At 40.5% G+C, this 12,959-nt stretch overlaps 1 protein-coding gene across 1 annotated transcript; it reads right to left on the bottom strand.

Moving 5' to 3' along the window:
* Window positions 1-361: 361 nt before the first annotated feature.
* Window positions 362-7,547, bottom strand: LOC308404132 (fibroblast growth factor 10-like). Its single transcript, XM_080894022.1, has 4 exons — window positions 7,392-7,547; window positions 6,255-7,028; window positions 1,512-1,615; window positions 362-1,168 (listed from the first exon to the last, which is right to left on the bottom strand). The coding sequence occupies exons 2-4, from the start codon at window positions 6,712-6,714 to the stop codon at window positions 977-979; spliced, it is 756 nt and encodes a 251-aa protein (XP_080750148.1). The 5' UTR covers window positions 6,715-7,028; window positions 7,392-7,547; the 3' UTR covers window positions 362-976.
* Between the last annotated feature and the right edge of the window lie 5,412 nt (window positions 7,548-12,959).

The following is a 12,959-nucleotide window of genomic DNA, read 5'->3' as shown; positions in this document are numbered from 1 at the left end:
CAGCTATCTTTACCAAGCAAGTCTTTTTGCAGTTGGAGAAGGTTGCAGCTTCCACAGTAATGGTCTGATATTAGAAAATGATGTCAACATCTACAGTCCATACCAGGGGAGTTTCCCCCCTCCCATTTTGTTGTGGTTGGTCTTGTGTTTTCAGTTTGTTTGTGCACTAATCATTAGTGCAATGGTTGCCACATGGTATATCTGGCTAGGAATTAATGGTTGCCTTTTGTCCCTTCTTTCCTACCTCAGAGACCCAGATAAGAATACCATGACTTGAACGTTTACCAGGGTCTCTCAGTACTTCTGGTAAACCTTACCATTTTTAATGCACTTCTCCCAGTCTTTGGAGTACCACAGAGGAACGTTCACTGCATTGCAGGGGAGAAATGGTACTTTTATTTTTCACATAATAGAGTTCTTATAAAACAAAAAGAATTCAAAGAAATGCTTGTGTTCCCCTTCAGTTAAATATTTCACAAAATAAATAAATCATTACAATTCAGGCAAAAACACAGTGGTTAAGTATCGAACATTTGCTTTAAATGTGTTCTATCCTTTATTATTTCCTGCTGCCGTGATAAACGGACTCACTGATTGTTTCCCACATCCTGAACATTTTCTGTTCTGTTTATGTGTCTCACAGGAGAATATGGATATAAATAACATCTTGAGATAATTCTGCATCTACTACAGTTTATTTAGTGAAACAGTAGCTTCGGTTGTGTCCACATCACACACTTAGTCCAGCTGCAAACTGTTTGGCACAGACAAAAAAAAAAAAAAAGAATAAGCATTGCATCTGTGCCAGTGAAAACACAGGTAACACCATCTCCCAGAAAAGAAGAGACCACTTGTATGCATGACAGTGTTAGGCCTTTTTCTTTTAAAATCAAATGAGAGATTTCTCACTTTTCAGAGTTATAAACCTCACATTTTCAGAGTTTCATATTGTCCCTCTCCAGCCGAGTGCACAGGTTCACACAACAGTTGGAAGAAAATGTGTGGCTGTGTTCTTCCTTCGGGTTTTCTTTCCTCTCATCGGCTTCCCCTGGCCGTTCAGACCCACAAACATCTGTCGCTTCCCATGCTTCCACTTGGCTGATGCGTACGTGTTGTAGCCGTTCTCCTCAATCCGCTCCTTCAGGGTGCAGTCGACACCAAACTCTCTCTGTAAAAAAGCAGGTATCATGTTGCAGTGTTATAGACTTAGCGTGTGAGGTTAAGACAAAACGCAGATTATTATCTTGTGCAAAATGCATTGTTGTCTGAGTGCCTATTTACTACTTCCGAATCTACATTGCATGCTTTTCTGTGTGGGTGATTTGTGCGCGTTTTTAAAGCTGCATAGTTTTCTCAGTGGTTCACATGTGTGCACTGGTCTGGTTGTGATTCAGAGTTGACCCAGCAGTTGTAGAACTATAGATAAGGCTTCCTTTGATAAGGACTGAAGAAGCTAACACTAGCTCTCTCTCTCTGGAGCTTCCAGATTGACCTCTGGCTCGGATACTAACCGCTCCGTACAGCTCTCCTTTCTTGCTGATAGCCAGATAGAAGTTGCTGCTTAGCCCTTTGATGGCCACCACTCCCACGTCCACTGATGTGATTTCCAGAATACCTAGGGATCAGCAAAAAGAAGGTGACATTAATATGTGTCAGCATTAATAGTAGGCATGCTATTATGTCATGAACAACTGAATAAATGCTGTGGAGCAGAGTATAGAAGAATTAACACTCTGGCAGCGGTCACAAACCACCCACATGAAGTGCAGATATAAACCTGGAGGAATCCACAGGTTTTTCAGTAATAGTATAATGAGTACCAGCATTTGTATTCTGTGACATTTACATGGGGAATGTGTGGGATTTCTGTGCAAGGTTACAATTATTCTTGGGCACATTTCTCATTTCTGATATTTTAAAGTTCCTTTACAGCCTACACCTGTATAAAAGATTCCAGCTGCTCAGGTCATTTAGTCTGAAGATTAATGGGTGGATTCCCCCCGGAGATTTCTCGGGTTGTTTATGTTGAGTTTGGTATTTAGCTTTCCAGGTCCCTGTGCAAATACGTCAGGTTTATTGTAAACTATTAGGGGAGGTTAATTTATACCTCAGCTAAAATGGATGTGTTTTTGCTGTAGACAGCTGTTGTTATTTGTGTGGTCTCAGTATCAAAGGTCGGAGAGCTATAACTTCCTAATGTGTCCTTTGACCACAGAACCCACTTGTCTCATCTCATGCCGGTGTGTGTGTGTGTGTGTGTTAGTGAACCCCACTGTTTCCCATGGGATGTTTGATTTCATGCCGCCCTCCCTACCTTCCTTTTCCCACTTCCTGTGAGCTGTTGTCATTTTACCCCAATTAACACCCATATGTGTATGTGCACACACACACACAGAGTGGGGGCGTGAACTCCAGAAAGTCAACGACATCCTTTGATCAGACCAGGGGCCCCTCCTCTGTCTGATGACTGTTTGTGTGGCACCCTGCTCTACTGTCAGACTCGCTCCAAACTGGCTGGGGGGAGGGGGGGGGGGATTGGAGGCTGCCAGCCTTGGACCTGAGTGGACAGCGGAGGATGCAGGTGTGCCCAAAAGAACAATCCCTCTGTTAAATATACAGCAGCTTCTCTCCTCGTCCGTGAGGTCTTGACTGTATCAATTTCTAGTTCAAACAGCGGCACCTCAGGGCAGTGGGGTCTGAAGCTGCAAGGCGGTGTTGGGGACTGTGACACAACGGTCATTGAAGATCTGAGAAGAGCTGGTTTCTGTATGGGATCGGATGTCGGGTATGGAGTGAGGATGTAAGACAATCTATGGCAGTCTCTGGCTGCTCTGTAAACATGGGAGTGATGAAAGGAAGGAGAACAGAGGAGGACAGAGGAGCCATGACAGTGAGACTGGGGGTGGAGTGAGGATTAGAAAGGCCGTAATGATCACTGATCAAAGTAAGCCACCGGAGGCAGGGGCGAGACAGGTTGTATATACACACATGCACTAATGCACTCTCTCACTCACTAACTCACTCACACACACGGAAAAGCACACACATACACACACATATGCACAGTTGTTTTGAAGCAGGTGAATGTGCACTTGCATATAACACACTAACTCAGCTTGGCTGTGAAACTACTACAAAATCTCTCTACACTGCTCTGTGCTGAAAGGCTAAATGCTTATGTAGACCCACAATAGGGAAGTAATAAGGTCATGGCTGCCAATGTGGGAAAATGTGCTCATCGTTTAGCTTTATTTACGCTGTTAATGGGATAGTATTGCTTCGTATGGGGTTTATTTTACAAACCCCTTTTAAAATGTAGCCTAAAGTAAGCCAGCCAGGTTCAGCAGTTTTTCTCTTGCAAGCTTTTTGCGCCTAATGTGTAGCTTATTCGATACGCTCTGGTGGGAGTTACAGCAGTAAATGGTGCGTTGTTTGTGGAATGGAGGTAGATGTTGCCAGTAAGAATTAGCAGTGGTTTTTCCACAGCGGGGAGCCAAAAGAATATGTGCTTTGCAGCTTAGCATTGTTATTCTTTCTCACTCTTAAACTTCTTTTTTTCAAAATAGATGTTCTGGTTTTGAATAAAGCAGTATTTGGGCAGATAAGTCAGGATTAAAATGTTGATTGTTATCATTTCCATGCAGAAAAATAGAACAGAGTGAGGCGTAAATCAGGAAATATAGTAATAACACTTGATAAGGACCACACTCAGTGTATTTACATGGAAAGGAACCTTTTTACTATCTTTGAGAAAAGCTATTGGCTACATCTCCCTCCTCAGACCTCCATAAGAGCACCATCTGGGTTTTTTTTTTCCAAGTAAAAGGTCGCTGCTATATTTAAAGAAATTATTTATACAATATTCACAGGATATGCCAAGAACTGTCTTGTGCACATGGCCTGGTTCCTTTAGCCTTCCTCTTTCTTGAGAGACACACACACATAGACACACACACTGGCCCAATACAAGTATACATACAGTCTTTACATGCTCAACCTTTCACACCATCACAGCCATGGATAGTTAGCCAGACTTTATTTATTTATTTATTACCACAAAGCCTTTCCCTGAGTCTTGTTTAGCAATGTTTTACTCAGAGCTGCTAGATGTCTTTAAATTTTAAGACGGCTCTGCTGTGCTTAGGCCACGCAGCTACTTAGCTGACTTTAACACAGTCTGCCTTCCTTTTCTCCTTGCTTCTCTGTAACCTCAGCAAAGGCTCACAGTGGGTTGGAAAACCATGTGGGACAGTTTTGCACTGGCATCCCCATAAATCTGTGGGAGGCATGCTGCTCCTTGCAGGGCCACAGGGAGCCCCCCCAAAACAGCTTGCAGATAAATTAATTTAGATTAATTAATTAAAGTTTGACAAATTTAAATGTAGGGTGCCTTTGCATTTCAATTTCTGATTTTAAAAAACTTTTTTCCAGTACTTGGAAAGAAAATGTGATATTTTGTCACTTCAAGGGATCATCAAGGGTCTACAAAGGACGTCAGTCCAGGGATCATGTCTAGCCTCAGGGGCTAGAGCGAAGACTGAAGCTGCTGTTGTGTAGTATTCTTTACCATGTGAACCTGATATGTGGGCACATAATCCATACAGTGTCCCCAGACCCCCTTAGGACACAGCTTTGTGATGGCACCACCATTGATATACTGAAGATGAACGGCTTTGATGTGGCCACAATAATATTCAGGTATGTCATTCATGACTTTGTACCTCTAGAGAATCTCACTTTCACCTCCCTGCCTGAACCTCAATTCATTGCTAATTCAGACTTACCTTTGAAAAAAGCAATGCACTGGGGGAAGTGGATTTGTGGGTCAGTAAAAAGGAAGACAGAGGGATAAATTATCTCAGAAAGATACATAAACTTTAGAGTGACTTTACACCAGACTTCCTTGCACCACTTCAGTTTTACTACTTAAAGGAAACTGCTAACAAAAGCAACAGTAAAGGCATCACAGTGTAATATGGTCAGGAAATAAAGCTGCTTCTGTCATGACCTTGTCAAAACAAACATCTCCCCTGACATTTTGCCTCCTGTGCCATTTCCCCCAAAGTCACTTTGATTGAAAGTGCGGTTTAGCTCTCCCAAGAGGAACGTTAAAACTTCGGGATACACTTACTATGGAATTGCGAAACAGAGAGAAAAAAAAGGTATATAACAACAACTAAGTGGGATATATGTGTGTGTGTGTTTGTTTGAGCACATGTGCTGCTGTTGGGTACCATAAGATCACACCCACCGGACCATGTGATTGCCTGCTGGTTGATAGGCACACACACGTTGCTCAGTGGGAATGCTGGGAGACTAATGAGAATGCTATTTTACTGACTTATACACTGAAACATACAACATGTAATCACTTTAAAGACATGTTTCTCTGAGTGAGGACGTCAAGCTGCTTTAAACAAATGTCTGATCTGTGACTGAGGGTGTGTAATTTGCGTGATGCTGGCGGGCAGAAGGCAATCTGAGTGGGAGAGTCATAGCGAAACAGCCGAAGAGAAGCAAAAAGGGTCTAAAAGCATCAATGAGCTGGACATTCATATCCTCCCCCTGCCACAGCCCTGTTCCTTCTATGGATGTTATCAATGCTGTTTACCCTGGGCTGTGAAGACTGCCTGATAATGGCTGGGTTATCTGCTCCTGCTCCTTTTTAGACCATCTGAGAGCTACCATCATTGTGCTGAGTGTTTAGACAGGAGAGATATCAGTGGGATGTCTGGTTTAAAACAAAAAGACAACTCAAATTAGGATTACTTCCTCCAAACTACCAGTGAATGAACTGCCAACCGGTTCATTCGCGTAACATGAAAGGATCACGTTTTTCCTTTAAACTCACCATTTACAGGTAGCAGCACAAGTTATATTTCTATAGGTACAATCTACATATTTACTTTGGTGTTACATAGGATATAGATACAGATAGACAGAAAGATGTAAATGTATGTTTTAAATAAACTGTCAGGATCTAAGTTCTCATTTAATATGGTTTCTTGTTACTAGAAATGTCCCACTTAAAGACTTCATCAGGTGCTTTTGTCACATTTGATATACTAATACAAAACGAAGGCAAAGGTTTGGGCTATAGAGCTTAAAAATTTGATATCACACTCACAATTTAAAAGGTAAAATTAATTCGAATATTTCAGGCTAAATGAGCCTTGGATAGGGTCACACAGATCACTTCTTGGCTCTGATTCACTCTTCTTTACCTACTTTTGTTAATTGAAAGGGTTACTTACTGAAGGGGTCGTCCTTGATTTTGGTTCCATTGACTTTTCCATTCTTATCGATCCTCAGGAAAAACCTCTGGAAAGAGAACAGCTTTCTCCTTCGTATGTCCCCTAGTAGATGATTGTAACTGCGCACATGCCTCCCCTGTGCTCCCCCAGTCCGACCCACAGGGCCCCCATTGGCTCTGGCTCTAGAGATCAGCTCAGCTTCAGAAATGTTCACTGGAGCTCTGAGAGTCCGTGGGCTGGAGACCCTATCTGTGTCACGGTGGAACTGATGGCAGGCAGCCTCATGCAGGGATAATAAAAAAACCAACAGGGTGACTAGTACAGGAAAAGCCGGGGTGATAAGCAGTGCTGATGACCGTAGTCTGAAGGTGGCCCCAGAGCCTGAACGAGCCCCTAACCCAGCCCTGGAGCAGGACGAGGCAGAGGCAGCCTTACTCCCTCCAGCAGTCCATCTGATCATGGTAGTGTGCTGTGAGGAGGACTAGAGGCAGCCTCGGAGCTTGGGACATGCTGCTGGGGGTGAAGATTGCCTGAGAAGGCAGGGAGGGAAGCCCTCCACAGACCAGAGTGAAGGTGTCCCTGCACAGTGTCCAAACTATTCAGCGCAGGTATAAAAATGTCAAGATATCCTTCTGGGTGATTTTTTTTTGATTATGTAATTTCAGTAAGTCTCTATTTTCCAAGCTGGTACTCCACTCCGTTCTCTTCTCTACTGCTGCAAGGTTTTATGCTGGTTATCAAAACTTCCAAGTCTGTTTTGGAAAACATCTCAGTCTAAATGAACAAAGATTAAAGAAAAAAAGAAAAGAAAGTGAAAAAAGCAGGCAGACTATGTGTGCATTCTGGTGAAAACCTGTTTTTGTTCCCCCTGCACTTTTCCACAGTTTTACTAATTCTTCTTAAATTGTTTGTGAACTTTTAACTCTTGCTCAAAGGGGCTCCGGTGTAAGCCTTTTAGTCCCAGACTGCTTTTCAACTTAACAAGAAAAAAAAGATAAGAAAAAACTAATAAAAACAAATATCCAGTTGAGAAAATGTAATAGTATCCATGTAGAAAGGTATCTAAAATCTGGTAAAAGTCTTTAGTTCCACTGAAATTAAAAAAAAAAGAAAAAATGGTGCCACCACACCATTTACCTGTTCCAAGCTGCTAAACTCCACATGTGCAGGAAAACATTTCCAGATTTTACTCTAAGGACGAAAAACAGGATTCAAGACTTAAATAGGAAGGTTGGTCAGTCCAGGCGAATATCTGTCCTCTTTGGGTGCCCAGCTCCTCTCGCTCTCTCCTCATTTAGCTCTCTCTCTCTCTCTCTCTCTCTCTCCACCCCATGACTCCACCTTCACACAGCATCGAGGTAACGGTCTGGGGAGGTCTCTTTTTTTTTTTTGGCTGGATTGAGTCAGAATTTTTCACCTCTTCTACTTTATTTGAGAATTCCTCACTGAAGATTGATCACTGAAAAATGACTTTATGTCGTGTGTAGCTGTGTGTGACTCTTAGTTATTTGATCCCTCCTTCCTTTACTCAACCCTCCCACGCCCCTCCTCACATATGGGAACAAGTACTGGTCTGCATGTGTGTCGATGTGGTGCTTATGTACAAGCAAGTCTAACTTATGAGAGTGGGTGAGAGGTGATAAAGGGGGTTTACCTTCATAGATGCTACCAACCAGGAAGAAGCTGCCTGGTGGCGTTGGATCTTTCCCTACAGCTACAGATTACACTGGTGATTGGTTTATTGGTTAATGAAAGATCTGTCAGGAGTTTTTTTGTGTGTATTAGATGTAAAAAGGGGGCCTACAAAGGGCTGTATAATTGAGTGTGAAGCAGATAAGTATTACAAACTGAAAATGAATTCACTTGCTCCTCATTAAGGTGATAATCCTGACAAGTGTCCTTCCTCCTCTACAGATTAAAATCATATTAAGTTACAAGTCTGGATGCTGCCTTATCACTACCATCTTTCTAATGCCTCTCTTCTTCCTTCAAGGCACTTTATCGTAGAGTGTTATCTCCCCTGCAGTGCTGTAATGCAATGAAGTTCTCCAGTTTCACTCACCAGACCTCTATTCCTCTGTGACTCAGGTGTCATAGTGGACATCAGCCAACAAGACTGTCTTACGAAGCATTATTTGCTCCTAAAGGCAAGACAGGGACAGAATGGACAATGTCATAGTGGACTAGGCAACAATGTAGAATATGTGCAGTGAATGTGCAAAATATTAGGGACGGTCAGTTGTCTCACGAAGCACATCGATGCTGAAACTCCAGATCACAATATATCAAGTGTTACGAGTTTTGTTTGATTGTCTGTTGTGTGTGTTTTGGACATAAAATCAAAACTAGCTGAGCTTTTGCAGATTATTATGAGGTTAACCATTATCAAGGACCATAAAGTAGCATTTTAACAATCCAGCACGATAAACAAAATTTGCTGCTGGGACTCTTATCTATTTTCCCTGATCCTCTTCTTTTTAATGTCAGCATATTTCCTGGTCCCAGCTTTTTTTCCCTTAAGTCCTCAATTTTAGGGCCTGCTTTAATGTCTGTCAGCGGTCCATGGCCAGAGAAGCAGTTTGGCTTCAATTCTGGTCTTGGTTTTATCTGAGGTTGCAAACAAAACAGTGTTATCAGCAGTTCCTTTGTGGCGTCCGCTCCTTCTGTGATAACCTGAATCCACGTAGTGGACATAGGGGATCAAGGACATGTGCACAAATAATTCCATGTACATTTGCATATATCTACAATGTATTAAATTTAATGATGAATGAAAATGTTCCACTGATTGGCTCAAACAACTTAGAAGCACTTAAATGATGCAGAATATATGAATAAATACTGTATGTCCTGCTAATTAGACAATGACATACTAAATTTAAATGCTACCAAGGGGTAATATACAAGCTTGTAGATTATTTCACTTACAGCTAAGACCAGTTTTACACTTTATGCATTTAATAATCCCCCCCCCCAAAATTCACATTGAAAGCGTGCATTACATTTTCAAATGCTGTTAAACCTTTAGAGATGTAACAGTCTAAAACGCTGCAGAAATACCTACAGGTCTAACATGATTGTCATCTGTGGATGCCTCAGAGGGATGTAGGCTTCAAATGATGTTGACAGACTCATAAGATTTGGAGGATTTCTTTAGAGGCCAAGGAGCAAATTCTTTGTAAACACAACCATAACTGTCTTTTTCTTTTCCAGCTAAATGCAATATAAGTGAGATTTGCAGGGCCTGGAGACAGACTCATCTCTTCTCCTCGATCTACAGCTTTAGCATTTAGTTTTATCTTTATAGATCTATCTCCCCGAATTGCATTTCAAAGTTCAAGACAAAAAATAATAGAACAGACAAATGTTCTTCTGATCCTTCCCTACAGGCTGTAGCTCTAGCTCTGTTTTTACACTATTCTCAAAAGTAAAAACATAATTACAATAAAAGCAAATACCGGAAATTTAAACACATTAGAGGAGATTTGATTTCACACAGCTCCAATTGCCAAAAAGCAAAATGAATCAAGGTGACACACATGGAAGAGATTCATTTTATTGTTTTTACCATGTAATTGTAACATTTTCACATGATACGGCTCTTTTGTTTCTGCACTGACAAAGCACATCAGGTGGCTCTTTACTCTGATTTGTTTTAGATTTCACATTTAAAAATCGGGCCATACAACGGACAAGATGACACAATAATCACACTTGCTGATTATTCAGTGACCAACATTTGTACTAGAAAGAAAGCACAGAAACAGTATTACTTGTAGCTGCAATATTAGTAAACTGGAGCAACATGGGCTTCAAAGCAGAATATTTGTGTATCACAAGTAGACTTACTTTTGGAAGTGTTCTAGGTGAAACACTATTTGATATTTCAAAATGTTTCCCTTTTACTTTAAAAGGTTAATGCATTTTTATTTAAATTAGCATTCTGTGTTTACATTTTTTGCGTATGTTTTCCTCTGAGCATGCACTTGGCAACAGTGGGAAAGAAAAGCTCCCTTTTAACAGGAAGAAACTTCCAGGAGAAGCAGCACAGGGATGCAATTAATACACATCAGTTAATCAATAATTATGCTATAATATGTTTATGATTCTGAAAAGTACAATTCTCCATCCTGAGTATGTTTATTTGAGATAATATAAATACTGAATAGATTTTATATTTATATTATATTTTACAGCTTACACACTATTAAACTACTTAAATAGAATTCTGTCTTCTAGAAAGTAAAAAAAAAATTGGAATACTTTTTTTCCACTTAGCAAAACGTGCCTAAAGTCTGGCCACTTTACACATAATAAGTCTAGCAAAGTTTTTCTTTGCCAATTTTCTACTCTGATTTTATTTCTAATTAAATATTGTAATCATCTTTAAACAGCAATGTCAAACTCATTTTGGACCACAGGCCACAAACAGCTCACTTTGACCTTAAGTGTGCCAAACCAGTCAGTCTGTCAGTGTAAAGCAGTTTAATAAAAAAATAAATTAGCCCTTTATTATCAACAGTTCATTTCTCTTTTTCTACATGATAAAGAAATGCTGCTGTCGTAAATGGAAGAGATGTCAGCATGAATTTTAAATTGTAAGAAACAGACATGTTAAATTAAAGAAAAAGTTAAGGAAACTAATTTCCTATAGTGTCCTGACATAACAAAACTTTGGAAAATTCACTTTTTTTCTTTACTAGTGACCCCCTATAAAAAAATTAGAAATTTCTACGACTGATAGTAAAAAAAAAACAGGAATGTTTCTGTCATTTAAATATGTATCTATTACTTACTATAGTCTAGTATGAATGACCACAGGGTATGTGTTTATCAGGAGGAAAAGCCGTGAAAGAAAAACTGAAAATGCAATGAGAAGTCCAACGTCTTTACATTTTCCTGTGGGCCGGTTTGGAGTCTTTGGCGGCTGAATCTGAATCGTATTTTTTGACAGCCCTGTCAAAAAATGTAGCACTTATTTGAACATAGGAGTTATATTGTTGGTATATCAATATAAGTTAGAGGTTCTTATTTTTTGTTGCATGCCAAGTGGAGCAATTCCACCCCAGTGGTGAGTTGTTGAAGTCAATTCTGGCCCATTTTGCTATAATTTTGACCTTTATGGCAGGTGGATTGGCAGTATGGTCCGATCCATTTTTCTGTATCACATTAACAAGTTCCACTGTGGAAATGCACTTTATTCATATCATATGTCCCTGATTCTGCTTGGCCTCACTGTGGGAATAATGACCCCTCCTCTTTGGTACACCATCATTAAGCAGATGTTTTACAAAGAAAATCACCACACTCTCAGTTACTTAAACTCAAGTCCATATGTGGTCCATGAAGGAATTAAACTCGCAAACCGCTACACTGGCCTGTGGGAACTGTGTGTGTGTGTAAACGCGTGTCTGTATTCCCTGGGGCCTGCACTGTGTGTGCTGGGTCAGAGGAGGCCAAGGCTTTAATAAAGGAACACGCCTGGTACAGAGATACCAGTCTAACTGCCTGGGGACATGCAACCTGATGGGGTCCAGATGAAAGTCACCACACTGAACTTCTTCCTTCAAAAACAGCCAATTGGTGTAGGGATTACATAGAACTGCCTTCTTCCTCAAGCCTGTGCTTTGGTTTACTCTGGGATTTGAGGGCTAAGCAACTAGATTAGAGAAACATTCTCTTTTAATGATAGCTTTTGATAGATCACAGGAAAATGTGTTACTTCACGTTCCAAGCAGATAACTTGCTAACATTTGCCGGGCTCATACGGGAGGCCTCGTTTTCCCCTTGGTCATCAAATGTAAATATTTCATGTGTTCCTGGCTGTTGTGTTGAAGGGGGTGTCTGGTAACCCACAAGATGAGGTTGCTGTTTCCTGCTTTGCAGTGATCCATAGATATTTGTCGTGTTATCTCCCCGGTCATGAACAGGACTTACATCATCCTCCTGTGCTGAGTGTCAGTTTCAGCAGGGCAGAGGAATTTATTTACAGGTCAGTCACTGATGATCAACTGATCCACACAGAGATGTCTTGTGACTTTTGCAGGGTAATATGGGGTGACAGTGCATTTTATTAACTATACTTTTCACCACACCGAGGAATATAATGGCAAACAATATTACCATACTGTTATATAAATATATAACCTTATATATAACCTGTAAACCTTAGAAGCTCTTCTTTTAGAGTGACGATTCTGTGCGCACAATTCCAAGTCAGCTTTATGAATAATAATAAATTATACTGTATATTAATTGTGGATTTTAAATGTTTAGATAAGTTGTATTGTTATGCATTTGCAGGATTAGGAAAAAAAAGACATTCCTGATAGGATAAGGATTGCACCTCTGGTTTTTCAAAAAACATCATCGTGATTTATTCAGTATTTTGACAAGAAAATTGTAACCATATCGCCCACCCCAGTAATAGCGCAATACAATGATGCATATGACTCTGAAAAAGAGAACAATATGCTACAGCAATGATTGCAAATCTATCTAAATGTGTCATAGATAAACTCAGCGGCTAAAAAAAAAATAAAAAAAAAATGAAGCCGAAATGCAGTTCCTGGAGTGACCACTTGAGGCTTTAGCCAAAAATACGAAAATCGAATTTACTTCCATGTTAAAACGCCCAACTTAACAGCACTAAAAACCACGTTTACAGCCTGACATGAAACTTGTTTTGGCCTTTCTGGAACTGTG

This window comes from Rhamphochromis sp. 'chilingali' (assembly GCF_963969265.1).
Source record: "Rhamphochromis sp. 'chilingali' genome assembly, chromosome: 10".
In the NCBI taxonomy this organism is placed as follows: domain Eukaryota; kingdom Metazoa; phylum Chordata; class Actinopteri; order Cichliformes; family Cichlidae; genus Rhamphochromis; species Rhamphochromis sp. 'chilingali'.
Note: the sequence above shows the minus strand (reverse complement) of the source record. Positions and strands in the feature narration are given on the sequence as shown.

Coding starts and splice junctions, on each gene's coding strand:
- LOC308404132 (XM_080894022.1), bottom strand. CDS start 6,714: ATGATCAGATGGACTGCTGGAGGGAGTAAGGCTGCCTCTGCCTCGTCC. Junction 1,616..6,254: donor AATCAAGGACGACCCCTTCA/GTAAGTAACCCT, acceptor GCTGATCCCTAG/GTATTCTGGAAATCACATCA. Junction 1,169..1,511: donor AAGGAGAGCTGTACGGAGCG/GTTAGTATCCGA, acceptor GCTTTTTTACAG/AGAGAGTTTGGTGTCGACTG.